General features: G+C 32.0%; 5 protein-coding genes across 10 annotated transcripts in view; 3 read left to right on the forward strand and 2 right to left on the reverse strand.

The window, feature by feature from the left end:
* The window catches only part of LOC105832030, a 40,476-nt gene extending 39,759 nt beyond the window's left edge, over positions 1-717 (reverse strand). For all 3 annotated transcript variants that reach the window (XM_036284150.1, XM_036284149.1, XM_012672620.3), the window contains exons 1-2: positions 605-717; positions 66-174 (exon numbers count right to left, since the gene is read on the reverse strand). In XM_036284150.1, the coding sequence (XP_036140043.1) occupies positions 66-174; positions 605-623 (128 nt within the window). In that variant the 5' untranslated portion in view covers positions 624-717. The remainder of the gene's footprint in view (positions 1-65; positions 175-604) is intronic.
* LOC105832029 (tyrosine-protein phosphatase non-receptor type 1) lies at positions 709-13,030 on the forward strand. Of its 4 annotated transcripts, none has more exons than XM_012672617.3 (9): positions 710-1,168; positions 3,128-3,289; positions 3,378-3,637; positions 3,766-3,991; positions 4,068-4,220; positions 4,569-4,752; positions 5,332-5,536; positions 5,615-5,725; positions 12,452-13,030. In XM_012672617.3, exons 1-9 carry the CDS (start codon positions 1,073-1,075, stop codon positions 12,510-12,512), a joined length of 1,458 nt encoding a protein of 485 aa, XP_012528071.1. In that variant the 5' UTR covers positions 710-1,072; the 3' UTR covers positions 12,513-13,030. The 4 variants fall into 4 exon arrangements, with proteins under 4 accessions (XP_012528069.1, XP_012528071.1, XP_012528070.1 ...); XM_012672616.3 differs by having other exon boundaries at positions 711-1,168; positions 5,326-5,536; XM_012672615.3 differs by lacking the exon at positions 12,452-13,030 and having other exon boundaries at positions 709-1,168; positions 5,615-9,073.
* A 702-nt stretch (positions 13,031-13,732) lies between these two features.
* LOC105832028 lies at positions 13,733-16,386 on the forward strand. The gene is made up of 2 exons (XM_012672611.3): positions 13,733-14,398; positions 14,810-16,386. The coding sequence occupies exons 1-2, from the start codon at positions 14,396-14,398 to the stop codon at positions 15,167-15,169; spliced, it is 363 nt and encodes a 120-aa protein (XP_012528065.1). The 5' UTR covers positions 13,733-14,395; the 3' UTR covers positions 15,170-16,386.
* A 424-nt stretch (positions 16,387-16,810) lies between these two features.
* On the reverse strand, positions 16,811-17,732 carry LOC105832027. Its single transcript, XM_012672610.3, has one exon. The coding sequence runs from the start codon at positions 17,668-17,670 to the stop codon at positions 16,945-16,947; it is 726 nt and encodes a 241-aa protein (XP_012528064.1). The 5' UTR covers positions 17,671-17,732; the 3' UTR covers positions 16,811-16,944.
* Positions 17,733-18,242: 510 nt separating this feature from the next.
* On the forward strand, positions 18,243-21,436 carry LOC105832033. The gene is made up of 5 exons (XM_012672624.3): positions 18,243-18,380; positions 18,835-19,083; positions 19,496-19,660; positions 20,224-20,616; positions 21,011-21,436. The coding sequence occupies exons 1-5, from the start codon at positions 18,363-18,365 to the stop codon at positions 21,341-21,343; spliced, it is 1,158 nt and encodes a 385-aa protein (XP_012528078.1). The 5' UTR covers positions 18,243-18,362; the 3' UTR covers positions 21,344-21,436.
* The last annotated feature ends 843 nt before the right edge of the window (positions 21,437-22,279 follow it).

Raw genomic sequence — 22,279 nt, forward strand, 5'->3', positions numbered from 1 at the left:
CCGAAATCACCTCTAATAAGTAACACGCAAAGCAGCAAAGTAAAATGAATGGTTCGCGGGCTCACCGAGAAGCACCGAGAAGTGATGTCGTCCAATATCGTCGTCCAATGGTAACAATTTCCAAGCTAGGGATGGCAGCCAGGACCCGGTTGGCAGCTCGAGAAGACCAGAGATCTGCAGATGAACGACGAAAGGGGAAGGAAAGTCTTCGCCATAGACCTTATAGATATGGACTGGCAATTGCTTACAGTTTGTGTATAGAAAACGGTGTCGAGAAGAGGTGCGAAGGATGACGCGACGCGTAACGTGCTCAGTGGGGACGCACCTTAATACTTAAGGGTGCGTTCGGGGAGACGCTATTAGCGCTACCAGCATCAGTCCATCTTCATTACGCATTAAAAGTAGAACAAGGATAAACTGATGCTGATAGCGCTAATAGCGTCTCCCCGAACGCACCCTAAATATACTTCCCCATCTTCCACTTTTACTACTACTCACCATTCACTCTTCTCATACACACTCACACATACACTTCGTAGCCCCAAAATGGCGTTCATGCGAAGACCTTCCTTCCTCTTCCCGCTACCGTCATTTATGAACAGACCTTGTGGGTTCCATGCCATGCGCGCGCGCTGCCGCTGCCGCCGCCATCCGCCGCGAGTTCGCGCTGTGTGCGCGTCTGGCTGGCCGCACAAGTGAAAACCATAGGTTACGTGCGTAAGTGCGTGCCTCTTGCGGAATCGTGTTTGCGCGTTGCGTCGTGTTGCGTTTCGCCGTCGTCTCCGTGGTGCGACCGCGAAGGCCGCTTTTACTCGCCGACGAGGGACAGAATCGTCACATGGCACGTTAATTCCCCCAGGTGACGGGGGAGCCGAGCGGCAAGAAAGAGATTCGGAAGATACGCGCGCGATCCTGCTCGCGAGTGCGTGCAAGTGCGTGCGTGCATTCGTTCGTCCGTCCGTCTGTCCGTTCGTTCGTTTACTCGCTCGCTTTCTCGCGTCGTGCGCGTATCTCTATTTCTGAGTCTCTATCTCTAGGACTCTTACGAGATCGGCGAGCCAACGACGCCAGGATGACTAGCGGCGAGGAGACGAGCAATAACGTGATGAACGTCGAGACTGTCTATCACGAGGTCAACTCCAGGAACGGTTGGGCGTCCTTCTATCAGGTGAGAAAGAACGAGTGTGAAGGAAGGAAGAAAAATAATACGAAAAGAAAGAGAGAAAGAGAGACGGTTCGCTCTCTTCCGCTCGATGATGGCTCTTTCGTTCGCCGCGTTTCCGTAATTTTAACGTGTCGGTGTACCTGCACGGCTGACACGTCGTGTGCCGGCTCCTCGTCTCTCGCGTGCTTTTTCTCATTCTCTCTCTCGCGCCTCGAAGCCTCGCATCCCGCGTTTATCACTTCCCCGAGATCGGTCTTTTCCGCGGCCGCCGCGTCCTCTCGTGAAACGCGGCGTCGCCGCGTGTCGACGTCTGTCATGGATCTGTCAAGAAAGGGTCTCTGCTGAAAAATTGAGCGTCGCCGAGGATCTGTTCGACACAGTTCACGTTTTTCCTCTTTTACGTGAAAAAAGGGGGATAAGATGAATCGCGCGAGAGGCTGAAAGAGGAACCGGCCTCGAAATCCGACGAGCATCGGCGCACCGGATTCTTTATTTACGCACGAGCGATGATAACGCCCGATAACATCGGGAACGCCGTGCGCGCACGCAGGGATACGCATAACAATTTTTTTCATAACAAATTCAATTCAGATTCGCGAACCGTCTCTTTCTCTCTTTCTCTCGAGGACATGTCTGAAGCATTTCTTTCTTTATGCGTCTGCGGTCGATAGCGGCCTATGGATGTTCATGCGTCGAACACGAACAATAGACGGTAATAATACCGTTCGATGCCGACACGCGGATTCGCAGAACGTGATACGGCTTCCGCGTTACTTGCGCTCTCTGATGCTGTCGGAAGATTTGCCTTGAGAGACTCGCACGCGGATTTAAGCTGGCGACACCGCTCGATTAAAAAAAAAAAAAAAATAAAAGTAAAACCACGAAAGGGAACAGTGATATTTCGCGCAACCCGGGCCGCCGAGAATCACGGACGATGTAACGTGCGATTGTACTCGTCAAGGTCATAGGTTTCCAACTTGGAAATACGTATTTAATGATCACATAATTTCTCCGAAGCGCAACACGAGAAACTCGACGACTCGAACGTTAAAATTTTTTTCTGATAAGATCTCGTATCCTTGTTAATTGATGCCTCTTCGCGCTACTTGGATCAAATTCTATTTTATATATATATACAATTTTTTATGTAAACACTGCTAATCATGTACTTGAATATAGCAAAAATGCAACAATATGCAAAATGTAACAAAATGTAAAATGTAAAAAGAGCTACAAAAATGTTAATGTTTATAAAGTAAATATCATTTATTTCCTACTGGTAAAAGAAATTGACTTTTGAGTTTATTGAATCTTTCTCAATTGTATTATAATATAATTAATAAGTAATAATATAATTAATATGTAATAAGTAATAAATAAATAAGTTTTGTAAATCAGAAATAAATATATAAAACATACAAATAAGTGGATTACAGAAAATCTACAAAATTTTTGGCAATTGTTGCTCACTTAAAAAATACAATAAATAACTAATTTATGTAATCTTTACATTAAGGTCTTATTTACAAATGTACAGGGTGTCTGGAAAGATCAGAACCAATTTTATACAACATTAATAATAGTTGATTAAGTGAAAAAAGTTCATAAACTTATGTCCAAAAATATCTTATTAATAAGTTATAAATGTTTGAAGATTTTTATCAATTGTCATAATAATTGTAATAAATGTTTGAGGAATATTTGAAGGAATTTGACAATTATTAGTTTCATTAGTAAGTTAACTTTTCAGATCTCTGTACAAATAAGGATTGTATTGTGAATTTACATTAGTCTTGATTTGTAACTGTACACATTCTAAAGCAACAACAAAATTTGAAATTAAAATATATAACTTCTATTTTAATTTACATGAATCTATTATATGTGCTCTGGATATATTCTTTAACTGTAAGATAATGTTCCTCTTTTTGTATTCTTACAATTCTATCATTAATTTTACAGGACATACGTAGCGAGTGCGAATCTTTTCAGTATACATGCAATGAATCAAAAAAACCACAGAATAAAAACTTGAATCGCTACAGAGATGTGGCACCTTACGATCACACTAGGATTATACTTAAGAGAGGTGTATGTGATTATATTCATGCTAATCTTATACGGGTAAATATGTTATAAATAATGTGCATGATATGAGTAACTGATGATGGTAATTCAAATATATTGTATCACATTTGTATATGTATATTAGGTGGATCATGCTGAGAGGCAATATATCCTGACGCAAGGACCCTTGCCAAATACTATTAGTCACTTTTGGCTAATGATATGGGAGCAAAATAGTAGAGCTATATTGATGTTAAACAAGATAATCGAGAAAAACCAAATCAAATGCCATCAATATTTTCCACAGGACGATATAAAACCTAATTTGACATTCGAAGATGTCAGTATAAAGGTAGATTATATCAGCAAGAAAGAATCGTCAGATTATACTATTAGAACATTACGGTAAGAAAATACATGTATTATTTTAACTATGTTATACATGCTTATCAAGATTTGTTTTATAATTGGCAATTTTTTATAACTTGCTTGTAAATATTATTATAATAGATATGTTTTTAACTTATCTACAGTATAACGGACTTGGAAAGTAACGATAGTAGGGAAATATTACATTTTCATTATACTACTTGGCCAGACTTTGGAGTACCACAACGTCCAACAGCTTTTTTACGTTTCTTGGCAGATGTTAGGAAATCAGGAGCATTAGATCAAAATGTTGGCCCATCTGTAGTACATTGTTCTGCAGGAATAGGAAGATCGGGAACATTTTGCTTGGTCGATGTGTGCCTAGTATTGGTACGTAGAAAGCAATAAATAATTTCTGTAGAAAACCACTTTAGTAATTATTAATTATTTACTACATTGATTACAGATTGAAAAATATGGTTTAAACGCTTTAGATGTGCGGCATGAATTGTTGGAAATGAGACGATCTCGTATGGGTCTTATACAAACGCCCGAACAACTTTGTTTTTCATATGCTGCTATCATTCAAGGAGCAAAACAATTGCCACTTGATAACATGGTAGGTAATTAATAGTCGCATAGTGGTATTGTCTATCGAGTAGATTATAATAATTAGTTTTTTCTTAAATCTTTTTAATAGCCTTCGATAATTGTTTTTTTATATCTATACACAATATTTTAATTAGCCTTTTCTTTTAAGTCTTTTCAATAATTTTCAACAATTTTTTTTATTTTTGTATACACAATATTTTTATATTCACATAATATCTTTGTGTTCTTTCTGTGCAAAGCATAGCTGATTTATTAAATTTTTTTTTGAAAATTTTATAAACAATTTTAGTAGCAATAAATTACTTTAATCAAGTTAAATAAACAGATTAATTGTATTTTATAATTTATTTTACAGGATATTAATAACGAAACAACTCATGATGAAATAATAATGACTTATGATGAGATGAATAATAAGAGTAACCATCCATTAGAAAAGGACGACGAACCTCCTCCTCTGCCACCTCCAAGAGGAGAATCCTTAACGCGTAGTATGATGGCAGATCTAAGCCCAGATGATTCGAGTTCGACCGATAATGGTACTATTTTTCTATCATAAAAAAATCGTTTTATAATGTGTTTAATATCAGAAGAAAACCTGTAATTTTCAGAGAATTAATGTTTTACTCTTGAAAATTATAAATTTTTATAAGATATTACTCAAGAAAAATTTTTTGTAATTTTTTAAGTTTAAAATCTATTTTTTTGAAAGAAATGTTTTATTGATTATTTTTTCTTAATAATTTTTTCTTAAAAATGTCGCCAATCGATTATAAGTAATAAATATGGCATATATATTCATGTACAATATAATTCAAGTTTTTATTAAAAAATTAATGACGGTAGAAAACAATACATCGTTTGAAATTGGCGTACAACTAAATAAAAAGTTGAAATAATTTTTTATTTCTGGTTGTACGAATAAAGAATATTAAAAGGTAAGACGAATTTATCTTAGCTGTATTTAAAAATTTTCTTAGTTTGTCTGAAATTTTGAATAAAATATTGGAAATTCTATTTTTTAATAAAATTTGAATGAACTGTTGTATTAAAACAAAGTGATTTTGTTTGATATAATAGAAGACATTAATAAATAATATATTTAATGTTAGTTACAGATGAATATGGTGGACCTCCTGATAAACCATTGCCAAGTGAACCACCGAATCATATAGATTTATCTACAGATACAATTCTGTCTACATCTAATACAAATTGTATAGGTGAACAAAATTCAGACGATGGTGTGATACTAGACGAGGCTCTCTGTAATGATGCTGAAAACTCTGTTCTACTAAACAACTCTCCGTCCCATTCAGACGCGTGAGTAACGCTTCTTAGTAAAAAGTGTGAATTTAATATTTATGTTCATAATTTATAAACATTGTTCTCTTAAAACAGGAAAGAGGAAGTACGTCGACGCAAGATGGAAAAGAATGAGCGACTAGCGACACAAGTACGCGAGATGAAACGCAAGCAGAAGAAGACTGAAGAATGGCAGAATTTCAAGAGGTCATTATTTAACCCCATTACAATAAGCTTAGGCATTGGGCTCGGTGGGGGTATCATAGCGATCTGTTACTACCTGTACATGCGTAGTTAGATCTATCGCAATAAGGATTTCGTACGTACGTATATATACGCGCATCACCTTTTATATTGTCAACATAATAATTCAGGAAAGTTACTCTTAATATGAGATAATTTTCTATTGTGAGGTTTTAATAACCTTAATTTTGGCTGAAACATTGTCGTGAAAGTAACTAAACAAAAGGTTTTGTATCACATGATCGGTAGTAAAATTACATCGTCAACGATACCGCAAACGATACTGTCTCCATTACAAAAAGAAATAAGCAAAGGGAGAGAAAAAAGAAACAGTAGAAGAGAATGAAACAATGCTAGAAAAGTATAGTACATTCTTGGACTGTTATAAGATCTAGTAATAAGAATGAGAATGAAAACACTGATAAAGGAAGACGGACTTTCAATTTGTATTTTTATATTGTGATTTATTCTACGAATATCTAGAATGTTAGAATAAGTTCTTTTCACAATTCTTTTATTGCTATCAAGAAACAAGTAGTCTATTCCGCGTATGTGCTTACGAAAACGTTAATGAAGAAAAGTAAATTTTATTATACAATTCTTGTGGATAAAATATAAACGTGTTATCTACAAGAATTAATTAGCCAGGCAAATTACTCTTATAGATAAAGTATTTACACAAGACTACTTACGCAATACTATATCACAACATAATCATATAACTTTATAAATATATGATTGTGTGAATTTGCGTAAATTTTGGTTATCTGATCTTTCTACTTACTTACAGCGTTGATGACACGCTCATATAGTGATATGTGTAAACACAGAACAAAAATCATGGATATATAAAGCTTTAAGTTAAAAGCTCACCGTTAAGTAGCTTTAACTTTGTCAAGCATTTCTGTACAGATCCACATTTCTGTTTCACAGATTTTGATTTTGTTATTCAGTTAATATAAACAAAAAACTTATATTTCTGTGATTTTCGACTGTTTCTAAATAAATTAAACTTAATGTTAATATTTCATCAAAATATTTGAATGAAAAGTCCAGATGAAAGACTTATTTCCAAATCACTTTCGTAATTTATAATTTAAATTCATATTTTCAAATAATGCAGTTTATGTGTTTACAAAACTAACAAAGTTTAGAGTGTTGAGCACATGAGCACATAATTTTCATTTTATATGAAAATATGAATTTGATGATCTGGAAATAATCTGTTTAATTTCTTTAGCATTAAATGGGTTAAACACTAGTAATAGATCTAGAAAGAACTTGTTAAACAATTTTATTATATTTTCATAGGTAAATGTTTTTTAAAAATTGCTGATTAGAGTAGATTCTACTGTCTTCTGTCAAAATCATTCATAAAAATTTAGTTTATGTGCATATTGTATACATTAATATTTCACAAAACAATTTAAAAGTGTTTTTTTATTTATGATAATTTTGTTTACATTTTTTATTATTTGGCTACGAGTAAGATATACTTTTTTCTTATTTGCTTTATCTTTTTTTTTGCTATAATGGAATGTTATATTTCATGCAAATCGTCATCTAGAATAATACTTGCAGTTATCGATAAACTCGTACAATTTGCTATTGTTTATTATGAATCTTGTTAATTTTTACGATAGATCGTAGAATCATTTATTTTACTTTACAACAAGACATTCCCGATGTACGGATATTATCTTCAAATTTCTTACATAAAAATAAAATTATCTTAGATACGATCATACAAAAAGATTGAATTCGCCACATTTATCACAAGAAAATTTTTAATAACACATTTTTTCTTTCCGTTATTAAATAATTTATTTTAAAAATGTCATAAGTTTTTAATTTGATACGGAAATTATTGATAAAAAAAAAAACACAAGAATATACTATAAAGTAAGGTGTTGTTTCCAAGAGTTACTAGTGATCTCTTCGCGATAATTTCTCACTTTTAATCTTTCTTAAAATTGAATCTTATTTGTGCATTTATGTCAATATCTTTATTAAACTTTGGAAATTTAGTAATAAAGTTACGTTAATCGTTAGAGAGAAGTTGGAAAAAGGTTTAAAAACGAAATTTTAGAAAATTTGAATTCCAGCTCATTGCTCAACAGCGTATGTATGTTGCAAATTGTGCATTGAGCATTGCGGACAAAGACTGAGTATGTCTAATGAGAAGAACGGAGTGAGAGGGAGAAAGAGATAAACGAGCGATAAAATAACGAAAGTTAAGCCCGCGTGTATTTCTTAAGTCGAGCTTTTATATAAGCCACTTTGAGAGAAAGACTTGTCAGATCGTGTTCCAATCCAAAGATATGAAACGTGATGAAGAATATGTGTCGTAACAAGATGCGTTTTGAGAAGATGCGTGGAATCACTAAAGCATATTTTTTACTCTTGTATCATTAATCACCGCTGGAGCACGATCTCCCAATGAGATGTTTTCAGACACGTCGTACTTGCGCATGTCGACGTGTTCGTTTTCGCGTGATTTGTTTCGCGCGATTATATACACGTTAGAACACATTGCAAAAAATTAATTAGAAGAATGGAAAGGGAGGCAAGAGCACTCCCCATGCAAAGCACGATGTCAAGGGGATATGCAGTATTCTATTGTCAACAACACGTTTTAACTTTACGCACTAATATACTATTGTTATCTAATTTTTATCAAGATATTATTTATGTAAGTATAAAACCGCAGTCTGCGACAATTCGATTAAAAGGAGAACGAAGCGATTAATCTCGTGACGATCGTTATATATCATTGGCGAAAACATACTATGGTGGCGTGGAGATTCTTCAATTATTCCATGCGTATTGAAAATTAACCCGAAAAACGTGTTGAAGTTTCGAGGACGGCATATGGTTAAAAAAATAATTTTTGCAGTTATTCATTTGTCGTTTTACGCACGAGACAAACGATCGCAGACGCTCATCTCTCCTGTTGTTGGCGATCGCGCGAAGCTTCCGGAAGTGAGACATACGCTCATGAAAGTTCATAGGTCACGAGGACACGGTGCTAATTAAAAGTTCCGAAAACCGATGTGCGCTCCGACGTGCGTACGTTCATGCGTGCATGTGTAGACACGAGACGCGCGTGTATGAAAGAGTAAATGCGAAGGAATAATGAGAACGATTACCGATGTTGATCGTGCAACTCGCTCATCGAAATACTGTTCAGAAAAAAGCGCACACGGTTTGCAATGCCACTAGAAAAATTAAGTTCTCCACACTATGATATATAAAATAATATCTTTCATTTTTATTGTAACATTTTACATTAAAAAAAATTTGTTTCTCTTATCGATTGTATTAGTTGTGGCAATTTCTTTTTATACGTGATATAATTATAAGCTTTCGAAAAAAAGCATCTATGGACTTCACATTCAACATCGGAAGGCACGAAAAAGCAGAGATTCGGCGACGCATTCTTTTATACTACTCGTGTGTGCATACAATAGATATAACGTTATACAAACAGAAACACAGAAACATAGCTAAGTGCCTATTCGTACAAACAAGGGGAGGGAAGGGAAACCACAGCGATCGATGAATAGTATAACTGTAGCGACTTCTCCCCTTTTTGGAAGAGTATAGTCACCGTGGAAGCGAGCCATTTTTATTACCCGACAATATATAAATAGATAGTTATCTAGTAAATCTCTAACATTGATTTACTCGAAATGGCACTTTCGAAGGTACTCCCACCGTATTTAAGATAATAGTAGATATCGCTTTTCTCTTTGTTTTTTTTTTTTTTTTTGTGCATAAAGTTTTTGTGAATGACGCATAGTCTTTAATCAAGATTTTCTTCAATAAAATCGTCTTTTAATCATAATAATTAAAATAACACGTTTTGACATGGAATAAATGTAATGAAAATTCAGATCTTGCTAGACTGCAATTTCTCTCATCTGTCTTATAACAATTTTTCTTGAGATAAAGATCCTATAGAGAAAGGCCATTTCGAATCAATCGATTATAATCTCCGGATTGCCGAGCGATCGTACATCAGGGTACCGACGGAACGTGAGCGATAATGTTGAGCTTATTCTCGAGTAGAAATCTCGATTTTATATCATTAACTAGGCGCACTTGATCTTGCGCAAGGAAATTTTGAGCTGCCGCAGGAACTTGCGTCTTCAATTCTAAAGCAATATACGTGGATTTTCATCGCGATATCGAACGTTTTACGATTCGATCGATACGCTTGGCACCGGATTAATAATCATAAGAATCGAGTGTACGAATTAGGCAGATGTAAGAATGGTGAGATCGAATGAGATCGAAAAAAATTGACGATTCTTGATTCTTAGAAGCGCACCAGCTAGAACATACATTTTATAAATCACGATGTCACATTTAATCACATAATGCATTTTTTATATACGACGGGGCCTTTTTACAATTAATGACGATTATTCAATCGTTGATTGTCGACGTGAAAAAAATGAATTTATTTCAATACGAAAGAAAATAGATAATTGTGAGCGTGCTTTTCAAAGGATTAAGACAAAGATATGTGAAGGTAGAAGAAACTGTATGCTTGTCCGATTAATCGATTATAAATTATAATTATAAATGGATGTATTACAAGATAAATAATTGTTTTTTTTTAAATTTTTTTTTTTACTTTTATAAACTATATGTAATAGAAGAGATTTTTGTAGAAAACAATTACAAAAAGAAAAATCTAAAGAATAAAACTCGCTAATAGATTAAAAATTCTGGTCTTTTATGCTTAGATAATTATGTATAATTATATAGAACATTTTTTCCATTTTACAACACAAGAACAATTTTATATAGTTTTTATTGATGTTTATATAAATATTACATTCGTGTACATTAAAAGTTTATTATTAAAATTTTGAAAGAAATTTTGAAGACATGAAAAAATTAATCGATTAATCGCACAGCGTCAATAAGGATAATATCTCTCCCTAATCCATTCTGCATCCTGCACAACTCTCGAACTGTAATTAATTACATTTATATATGATGTATCGTTGTAGAACTAGCGTCGAATGGTATTTTAATGTATAGAAAAGTGAATGCACAGTAAAAGAAGGGAAACTGAAATTGGAAGCGTGTGTGAAAGAAAAAATTGGATAAAGAAAAAATTAGGTGAAGAGAGGAGCGAAACGCGTAACGGGGGATTGTTTCAATTTACCGCGAAAATTATCAGCAAAATTTTACAAATTATTTAAACTATTAATTATTAAATTTTTCTTTATCTTATTAATTTCTTGAACAATACATAATTTTTTTATAAAAATGTTTCTTTGGTTATAGAAAATCATTTTTTATTATTTATTATAAGCGAATTGTATATCAAGATCTAATTATCGGATATATCAGAGATTAGATATTAACTATTTATTTACATACCGTTAGTTAATACGATCGCAATGTTAAATTGTTCTGGTTCCTCTCCTCTACCTGAATTTCATGACTGGACAAATTACACGGAGATTACTGGAAGACACGTGAAATATTTGCATACAATAAAATTATTTATACGAAAGTAATGAAACGGCAAGATCAATGGTCTTGCATCGTATATCAGGCCGATTCATTTGAAAAAGTTCTCTTATGAGAACACTCTCATAGAGGCTGCATGTTGGCAGATATTTTACACAACTAAGGAAGAGTAGTGTGAGAGTAGAATCTTTCGCATTGTAGGTTTCGTACACCATGAATTTAAAACGCGTAATTCTTACAATTGTGCATTTTTTACCGCGAATTTATTTTCGCAAAATACATTTCTGTGGAGAATCCGGATTCATGTACTATGGATTCAGGTAATACAGATGTTTTTTTACGAATCATCAGCAAGATGTAGTAGATCCCAGACAATCATGATGAAGGCATCTCAAATTGTTTAACCTTTTGTTTATATTTTTGTATTAGAAAGACTTGATTAGGATTAGTGCAGTAGATTATTAGTTACTCGTTAAATTGGATAGAAACATTTTGTTCAATACGTTTCGTTCATTCCCGTAGTGCCCTTCAAAAAATTCGGTCTCTACCAGGAGTTTCGTAAGATCTTAATAAAAATCAAATCCTTCGCTTCTATTTACATCTATATTTATTTATAATTAGCATATTTAATTTTGATTTGTAAGTAATGTTGAAAATTGATGACTCTTGATACGTATACTTTCCTATTAGATTAGTTTTTTGGCAATAATAACGGCTGTACTAGTATCAGTGTAATTAATTGAACATGTTCAAATATGTCATGAGTTTTATTTTTGAAAATGTGTGTATACGAATTGTCGACAGCTAATGATAATAGTACATCAGTTATTGATATGTTTTTTTACCCTAGAGTTGATTAAATCGTTTATTTCGAAAATTGTATAAATATAACGTTAAAAATTGCATTACATAATAATCTCGATAACTTTTTAATATTGCGGAATTCACAATATTTTTGAAATAAACGACTTGAATTACTACTTCGACATTCCGTCTTGTCTTGAAATCTGAATTCGAGATTTTCAAATTATATAAACTTCGAGATATTTACTTGTATATTCGTGAGCAATGCGAATACAGACCCTCCCTCGTGTTATTACCTAGCGCAAATTATTTTATCTTCGTTTGCCGTCTCATACTTAGTCTTTCACATCTAACTCAAGCTCGTAGAGATCCTTATCTAATGATTTCTTTCAGATCAAAAAGCGAAACTACCGAAAGCAGCGAATCTGTGGAGGAGGCTGAGTCCACCATCTAAATTGAATGAAAAAAAAAAACCGTCCTTCCATAGAATAATTCTCCGTTGTGTGCCTTGCCACATTTTCAAGGGATTCAATAGAATCATGAGAATCTGTTTTAGTACAATAAAAATATTTGATAAAAAATAAATCACAATTTTTTGCTACACAAAAACACGGTGTATGCATATTTGCTTTCGTGAGTTCTCGAGTCCAGTAGACCTCTTTTGTAACTCTTAATGACGATTCGATATCGTTAATAGTGCACATATTATATATGACAAAAAGCTGCACAATGACAATGTAACGATACCAAAGGCTTTGTCGTTAAAAGTTATAGAACAGGCCTAATGGATTATATTTGGACGAACCGCTCGCGATTTTCGTCCTCTTCTAGTTTTTGATGACTTTGCAGGCAGAAAGAAACAAGAATTTTTAATTCACTATTTATCTCCTACGGATATATTAAATATTAAATGTACTGTAAAAGGAGCACAAAATATAAACGAAATAAAAATTAATTAAGCAACAGCTGAAATTTGATATAACTTGGTTATTTTCTCTATTTAATTTGTCGATAATTTATTTCTCAAACAAATTTATTTTATCGTGAAATAAGAGATTTGATAAAAATGTATAAATTAAAATTTTTACATCGTTATTCTATCAAGGGTCCAAAACTTGCATTTTTATTATATATTAACGAATAAAAAGAGAATGTTTTTCCAACTATGAATTATGCAATATTGATAAAAACAAGATCAAATTGTCACATTCTGTGATGTAACAATGTGTAACATTGTGGCGTCCTAGAGACGGCTCTCTCTTATGTCATACATCACGTGAAAGCTTAATGACTGCATCTTAGATAATAAAACACAAATATTCTGTGTAACACATTAAAAATAAAATTATATTATAAAATTTATTTTAATATTTTGATTATGAAATTGATATTAAAATCGGCAATAAGTGTTATATTTAATATTGCGATATTTTGACATGGAAGCAATCACATCAGTATATTAGATATATTTTATAATTATTTTCAATAATTTTTTTATGTATATAAAAAGTATGTAACTAACAAAATCTAATTAAAACATTTTTTAAGAATGTATTATTTTTAATATTAAACTTGATAAAACATTTATAATTATATTGTAATAAAAGATATAAAGAAAAAGTAATACAATTTGCGATAATATTTAAATATTTTAGTCTATATTATAGATATTAGATATATAGATTTTAAGAACATGGAAAAAACTACATTAAACTTAAAAATCATATTTTATTAGTTGGAAAATGTATCTAGGATACACAAGCAAGAAACTATTATTTAAATAATAAAGTTATATTTTGCGCACACAGAACATAGTAGCAATTACTGCAAAATGCTTTAAATTTTGTCGCCTTGTTTTGATAGGCGTATATTTGCTTCCTTAATTTTGGGAGATCTCAAGTACATGCGCGAATCAACGTATTAAATTATCAATATTTTACGCGTAAACAGCCAAGCATCGAGGGGGACGTTCCCTTGTAGCTAAGTTAACACCTGCGAGGCCGACAAAACAAGAAGCAGCGTAGTATATCCAGGATAGATCAGCGGTGTGTCATGTCTACCTAGTTTACCAGGTCAGTTATCACTCGCCGTAGAACGTCATTGTATAATTAGCGTGCTCTGGTTTGACGTCATTGTTTCATATAAATACCGAATACCCGATCCTGATCACCATAAACTCGCGAGAGAGCTGACTGGGACGTGCTATTACACTCTTAACAAACGTTTTGTATTGAAACGTTACTTCCTCTTTTGAATAACATAATCTTGAACGTGCGAGAGCGATCATTATTTTCTTGCAAAGTATCATCAACACAATTCGATATTTTTAAACACGTAATGGTAAGTATACCTTTCTTGAATTTAATCAGATTATGCGTTATTGTTATTAAACGGCGAATAATTTTTGTATTAAAAATTCAAAAATCTTTTGTACAATTCATGAAAAAAGTTTCTTAAAACATTTTTTGTAAATAATTGAAATAGAAATTTAATTCCAGAATTTATTTGCACTATTTATGAAAATTGGAAGCAAGATTTCTTTTTAAAAACAATCACTTTCCCATTTTATTTTAACGAGAATACATTTCTCGAGATATCTCATATTTGTGTATTGAGATTAAAAAAAAATACCTTAAATTTTATTTACAATTTGATATTATATTCTTCAAATTATTGATTATTCACAAATCTTTAAATCTTTTAATGTCTATCAATGTAGAAACTATAAATGCGTAATCTCTTTTTTTCTAGATGGCTGTCACATTCATTGCCTTTGCATTGCTGTTCGTTGCCTGTTCTTATGCATCACCTCTTAGAATGACGAGCATATACGGTTCTCCCTTACTTATTCTGCCTGTAGTCGTTCAAGAACTCGACGATCCTCAAACTTCAATGAACGAGGAATCAATGTACACGTTAAACAGTGATTCTAAGGTTGCTGATGGTGTCACAAATTTCAACATCGAAAAACGAAGCGCAGAAGAAACAGATAATGACGATCTCGAGACTGCAGCCGGTACCAATGTTCTTCGACCTCTCTTCGTCTATCGTCAGCAGGTTGCATATCGACAACGTGCCAGAGATGCGGTTCGAAGAGGTAGGCGAATATAAGTGGAGGAAGGAAAAAAATTTGGAGATTTCAACAATTGCAACTGATTGTTATCTCATTTTTGTATTATTGGGAAGATAATACATTTGAGATACTTGGAGACCTCCATATAAATAGCCTCAATGACTCTAAATATCTTCAAAATCCTAAAAAAGGATTGAAAAAGAATCGAGCTTGTGTAATGAGAAAAAAATCTTTATCAAATTCAAACAAAGGTCAAAGAAGAATGGGCGAATTAAAGGGAAACAAAGATGGCTTTGCATAAAGACGATTCGATTAAACGAAGTACAAATATCCGTTTTAAAAAAATATTTGATAATGATAAGATGGCTTTTTTATAGCGAAATATCGGAAGCTTTCTCGGGAGCTTGAAATGAGCTACGAAATAAAGTTTACCGCTCGCTGATATTTATAGAATTGTTTATGAGCGCAGAAGTGCAATAAGAACTTATGGTATAAACAGTGAAGCGGAAGACTCGCGCCAGGGTGAAAATTTCGAGCGCAAATAAAACCGTTCTCTTGTCGACGCAGCTTACTGCTGAGATGAAAAAATGTAAGATGTAGAAAGAGAAAGAGAGAGTCGGTAAAGCGAAAGAAGACGAAGCTTTGTTAAGAAATGAGCAAACTTCGAACAACAGCAAGAGGGTACTGAACTCGTATAATATAATTACTCTAAAAGGTTGTGAACCTCGTTATTTCAACGAAGATTAACGGTGCTTATTAACAAGCACGGACTAAGCTTGCTGATTCAGGAAGATCTTTCTTTTAACGGCCAACGGGATTACAGGAGCGACCGAATAACTTGGAAAAGCATTTAGTTATTTTACGATCACGTATGATCTCTTACAAAAATCCTGTAGGTTTAAGTTTAATTAAGTCTATAAGATTAAAAGATTAGTAAAAAGCTGATTAAAATTATAAATAGAATAACAGAAGAGAATTAGGAGAAGCGCACAGTATATGTATTTCTTTATTATGTAATTAAATAGCAATAACTACTGTTTCCTTCTAATTGTAAGTTAATAGTTAAAAATAGCATTACTCGAAAGCTATTTACCAAAGTTGCGTTATGCAAGCAAACAGATTAATGAATATTGTGGATACTCAAGTGTATATGAGAGCGTTATATTGTGATACGATTTCTTCGAGGAAATATTGCGTGTGTAATAAATTAAACATATATAACATTTTATATAAATAAATGTTAAATATTAATCAATTATAGGTTTACTTTTTACTCCTTCATTCATAATTTACAAATAATGTATAAATGCGTTTAATATATGTAACAATGTATTAATACGATAGATACATTTTTTATTGTTTAACTGATACTTGCTTCCAGCATAAATTTCTTATTAATACAAAGCAAAAAATATTTATTAGAACAAAAATTAATAAAATATCGCAATAATTTATTATTTAATTTTAAAAATATTATAATTATTATTTAATAATAAATATATTATTATTTATTTTAAAATATAAGACTTAAACTATCAGCTTTATTGACGTAAAAGCAATTACAGAGCATTGCTAAAATTATTTTAGGAACAATCTTAAAAAATACACTCTGGAATTTAATCACATTCACTTCAAAATTATTTATTTATATTTATTAAAATATTATATAACAATATATATTTCTCTATTTTTTTCGAGAATATATTTTATCATTACTATTTTCTAAGATCTACTTACAGAAATCTGGCTATGCAAAACTAATTTCCTTTTTAAAACGGAAAGAAAGAAAAAGCTTTCAGAAACGTTTCCAGATTTATTTTCCCGGAAATACAGGATATCTCCAATAGTTATGATAAGGCTCCCTCCGGTCGTTTATTCGATATCTTTGATTTGGAAACTGTCTTTGGTAATACGGATTCCAATACGGATATGGAGGCGGATACCTATCTTCAGCTACACCGAGATCATCCTCGAAATTCGAACTCCGTTTCAATGGAACGACATTTTTCCTACTTTCGTCGTGATTGTTAGGCTCAATGCCGCTAGAGATGTTCTCGATCGATGCAAGATTCGAGTAATCCACATCAATCTTTTCAGCTTGGCGACTTAGACGAGCTGGTATCAAACTAGGATCCAATAAAATATCGTGTGATGATAAGATTCCTGCAGGTCCTTCTTTGTGATATGCATCGTCTTTGTGATCTTCGTTGTGTTTTGAGTGTTGCGTATCCTTGGCATAGCTGTTTGAAAAGTCGCTACTTAAAGTTGTCGATACATTTGCTGCCTTTAAGTGTGACGAATCCTTCGCATATTCCCCAATCTCGGTAGTGTTCCTCACGGGATCTTCATCAATCAAAAACTGCTTAGTACTGTTTTGCACGTTCTGCGATTTCAGCAGGACTGCTTCATGATTCTCGGCATCGCTTACGTTACGTGTGTTGTCCCACAAAGTTTCAATCGTTGACAACCCTGCGGGTGTTGAGCCTGCTTGGATTGCGAGAGAGCAGAGGGTAAAGAGAATGACGCTGAAGCGTTCCATTTGGATTTTTCGAATGATGCAAAGAGTATAGTTTCCAATTGACGACTAATGGCTCAGAAAGTTGAAGCAAGTCTTTTATAGCTTGTTACTCAGGATTTGTTGCTAAGTCACTTGTTAAACACCATCGAGTCTCGATATCGTCAAGAGCGCGTTAATGATAAGTACAATATTTCTTCATGTTAGGTCAAACATTCGAAACGTTTTCGTATTACATTATTTTATATCGTTTTATAAATTCACAAAATAAAAAGTTATATTTAAAACGTTAAATAAAATGAACATTCAATCTTGTGCAATTTTTTCTTTAGTTTTAAACTTTTATTTAAGTTAAAATGTAAGAAATAAAATATTGCACACGTGTGTATTAATAAAAACAGAAAAAAACAGTATTTTGTGCAATATAAAAATATGAAAGATGCAAGATTATAATCAGTCAGAAGTAATTATTATATTATGATTGGCGTTTGTGATCTGTTTGTATGCAATGCATGATCTTTCTGATGCAGCATCCGCACAACGAAGTTTACCGCAAGGTTGGTACTCACGTTTATTAACAGAGTAATGATAATTCTTTCAGCACGTCGTATAAAACCAGTACGATCCGTTATACCTTGACAGAGCTGGAAAATCCTTGGCGCTTAAGCAGTCTTGTCGAAGCAACAAGAAGAACATCGCACAATTTCGTCATTGTGATGAAAAACGACTCACTGGTACGTTCTTAGATCAATCGTTTGAAAAGTCCAATTTTCACATAGCAATTAACACACCATATATAAATGTACGAAGAGTATACACTAAATTTTGCGTCATAGACAATCAATACAATAAAATCTTCTATTTTAAAAAGATTATAAAGTTGTATGAAATACGAAAAATATGTTAATTTATTAAATTGAAATTATTTAATCATTTCAATTATTAAATTCAAATTAACATCTAATAATATGATGAGAAACATTTAGTTTTAGTTTTTAATAACAAATTTATTAATATTTACATTAGATATTCTCACTTATTAAATGTATCAAATTAAAAGTTTTTTAAGAAAATAAAGTCTACTTAAACTTTAATAAATCATAAAGCTATTGCTTTTTAATTGTATTTACATCGTAGATTAGAATTTAAACATTTTATTTAAAAGACTTTATTAATTGCATTTTATAGCTTGGAAGTATCATGTATTTTGCGATCTTTCTATTATTCGTGGGGATATCAAATGCGAAACCCCTTGATTATAAAGACGTTGAAAATCTTTTACCAACGGAACCTCAAACCACAAATGATACTTTAGCCGCCATTGTACGGGATCCAGTAGTACAAGATGCTGTGCAAAACGCGGTTGGCAATGGATCCTTAGAAGGCTTAGTAGTAAAGAAGAAAGTACTTGTTATGCCTGCCACTGAACCTACTAAGGTTTCCTTACACTTTATATTTTTATATATACAATTATAAATATTTATTCAATTCATATTATTTTTAAACAGATTAAAAGATTTTGATTTTTGATAGCATATACCTCCTTAAAATATTGTTATTAATGATACTTGTTAATTACTAGTGTGATTATGACTGTTAGCTTTTATTAACAGGTCACTTTAAAGCATGACTAATCTTTTATATAACAGTTCTTTGGAAATAATTAATTAAAAGAAATTGTGTAATTTTGCTATTGCAACATTAATTCTTACTTTATTCAAATTAATTCGTCGATTTGTTTTCAGTGTAAAGATAAATAATTTTTGTTTAAGAAAATAGAAAAAATTTGACACATGATATATATTTTCAGATTTACTACGTTGATATTAAAAAATATAATTTCTTTAAGGTGGTGTCACAGCGTGAGCAGATTCTTGTGGTTCCTATGACGCATTTAGAGGATGTACGAAAAAATATCACAGAAACAGTGAATGCAGCAACTGACGTTGACGGTTTGACATCTACAGATGTCCAATCTTTCACCGAAAATGATGAGGATGGATACACGAACTCGGTAAAATGTCGTAATATCTTATCATCGTAATATATATTTTTTAATATGTATGTACATATATTTATACATATTACCTTTGTGGTTTTCATAACAGTTTGTTTTGTTTTACTTTTTATGTAATTATTATAATTAGTTCTTATAATCTCTAATTATCTTATATTTAATTATATTTTTTAATTATATTTTATAATTACATTTTACAAATTTATTAACGTTAATTTTATGCATTTGTTATCCTAATTATATTTTTTATTTATCGAATTTTTAATTTTTTAATTATAACTGATATTTAAAAAAAAGTATTATAAACTATATTTACATTTATAATATTAGTTTATTTTAAAAATACATAAAAACTTTTTCTTCCTCTTTTAAGGTGCAATATCACGTAACATTTTTGTATAAACAAACAATTTATTCTTGTTAATTCTTAACGAGTTAATATTGTAATATATTGAATTGATAACACGGAAAATTTATCGCAGTGTTCCATATAATTTACGAAGATGTAATCAAAGAACATGTGGATCGATCGTAATATTATCGAACATATAATCTTCTAGGAAGGAAAAGATATTTCGTCTTATACATCGCAGCGTGATGATTTTTACGAAGTATTAACTGAGACATTTAAAACTACGCAGAAGCCATTCGGTATCGATAACATACCGCAAGAAATTCCATATCTTATGCCAAACCCGAGCCAGGGAATAGCATCCCCGGAACATTCACCATCCACAATATCGGTACCAATCATTGCGTTCTTCGATCCCGCAAAAATTTCTGATGATAAAATTGACGTGCCGATCGCGGCAGCATTATCAAGACAAGATGAAGTTTTAAAAAATCACTTAGAGAATGGACGTGACGTGATTCAACGAAATGTTCAAAATTACGTCGATGAAAGCTCGTGGACAATGAATCCAAATAATTGGCAACTTCCGTCTTCTTCGGAGGTAAATCATTTTTTTTCCAATATTTAAGACAATTATTCTTTAAGTTTTTCATTTTTTAGGAACTATGACATTTCGGTTAATTGGTGGAGTGGCAAAAATGTAACGGTAGAAAAATATTGTTACTGTAGTTTTTACACTTTAATAATACATACGTAGCATTACGTTATGTATTACTAGGCGTTCAGAAATAGGCTGCAGAAAAAATTAAATCAAAATAAATTAAACTATAAAAAGATATCAGCTAGAATATCTTTTACGTAACATCTCAAAACTACAGTAAATCATAATTGTTAGCGTTGAATTTTTACAACTGATTCAATTAATATTAGTTAAAATAGTTTAGATTTAAAGATGTACAAACAAGAGAAGATTAAAAGATGTTTCTTTATCATAGATGGAAGTATCATCTTCGCTGTACGAGCCGAGTACGAAACAAACCAAGTACATAAATGATATTAATACTGAAAATTCGTTGCCAGTTACAATATCTCGTGTTGATATTGTACGACCACTCTTTTGGACTTCGGATGCGGACATTAACTATTCCACAGATCCACACGACATGGAAGTCGCCGCAGATATTGTCTTCCGGCCACTTTTCAGATACCGACAAGAGGTACAGCGGAGAACTTACAGAAAACCGACTTATCAAAGATATAATCGTTATAATTCTTACCCGAGACGTAATTATCGATATAGACCTCGATATTCCGACGATTATTATTAATATTTATAATAAAAATAAATGAATGTTGTCATTAAAAAAATATAATAAAAATAAATATTTATCTTTTATAATATTGATAACAATATAAAACATAAAACTACAAATTATTAATAAATTTACCGTTTATAACAATTTTTATATTTCTAATAAAATTGTTATAGAGCTGTTAAACTTAAATGTTAAAAATAAAATGTGTCAATGTTTGAGTTAATAAATAATTATATAATGGTATATTTACGTATAACTATAATTAAGCAATTGTCAGATAAAAAATTTACGAAAACAAACTATTTAATTTTAAGCTTTGGTTAATCCTATTTTTTTTCCAAATACCTTTATAATGAACGGTACGATATTTAAATAACCAATCGCATATAATTATCTGTTATCATTGATTTTAATTGACTCGTAACTAGCAAGTTATGCGTCATAGTCAGAGTTAAACTTGACAGCCTCGAAGAATATTCCCAGTCTTCCGATAAACACGTTTTCTCACATTACATATGGATTCCTTAGGATAGAAAGTGTTTATAGTTATAAATTTATCGCTAAAAACAGAAGATTTGGAATTAATTTAACATTTACCGGATCGTATCTCGAAATATTTAGAGATCATTTATCTCCGGAGCGTCTACATATATGAAGCGTGTGTTTGTATACGTATATATACAAAGGCGTAAGCTGCGTACAGAAAATACTGTCATGAGAAAAATATATGAATTCGTGAATGCAGGTTAACATCTTTCAACTGTTTTCATAAGAAAAATGAAGAAAGCTGGTATATGTGCTCTTTTTGAAAGTAGCACTGTATATAAAATGTAGGACATGTGTGTATAATTATAACATTTTGATCTTTCTAGATAGCAAGTTGATGACATTTTGGCGTCACAAGCTATTTAATAAACAATTTTAACTTATTAAAGCCTTTTATTATTT

This window comes from Monomorium pharaonis, chromosome 3 (genome assembly GCF_013373865.1).
Source record: "Monomorium pharaonis isolate MP-MQ-018 chromosome 3, ASM1337386v2, whole genome shotgun sequence".
Lineage (NCBI taxonomy): Eukaryota > Metazoa > Arthropoda > Insecta > Hymenoptera > Formicidae > Monomorium > Monomorium pharaonis.

Excerpts from the sequence above, each read along its gene's own strand:
- LOC105832029 (XM_012672613.3), top strand. The coding sequence starts at position 1,073 with ATGACTAGCGGCGAGGAGACGAGCAATAACGTGATGAACGTCGAGACT. Across the intron at positions 3,992-4,067 it reads TCGATGTGTGCCTAGTATTG|ATTGAAAAATATGGTTTAAA; the intron begins GTACGTAGAAAG and ends CATTGATTACAG. Across the intron at positions 4,753-5,325 it reads TTCGAGTTCGACCGATAATG|TTACAGATGAATATGGTGGA; the intron begins GTACTATTTTTC and ends ATTTAATGTTAG.
- LOC105832027 (XM_012672610.3), bottom strand. The coding sequence starts at position 17,670 with ATGGAACGCTTCAGCGTCATTCTCTTTACCCTCTGCTCTCTCGCAATC.
- LOC105832033 (XM_012672624.3), top strand. Across the intron at positions 19,661-20,223 it reads AGGATGGATACACGAACTCG|GAAGGAAAAGATATTTCGTC; the intron begins GTAAAATGTCGT and ends ATAATCTTCTAG. Across the intron at positions 20,617-21,010 it reads AACTTCCGTCTTCTTCGGAG|ATGGAAGTATCATCTTCGCT; the intron begins GTAAATCATTTT and ends TCTTTATCATAG.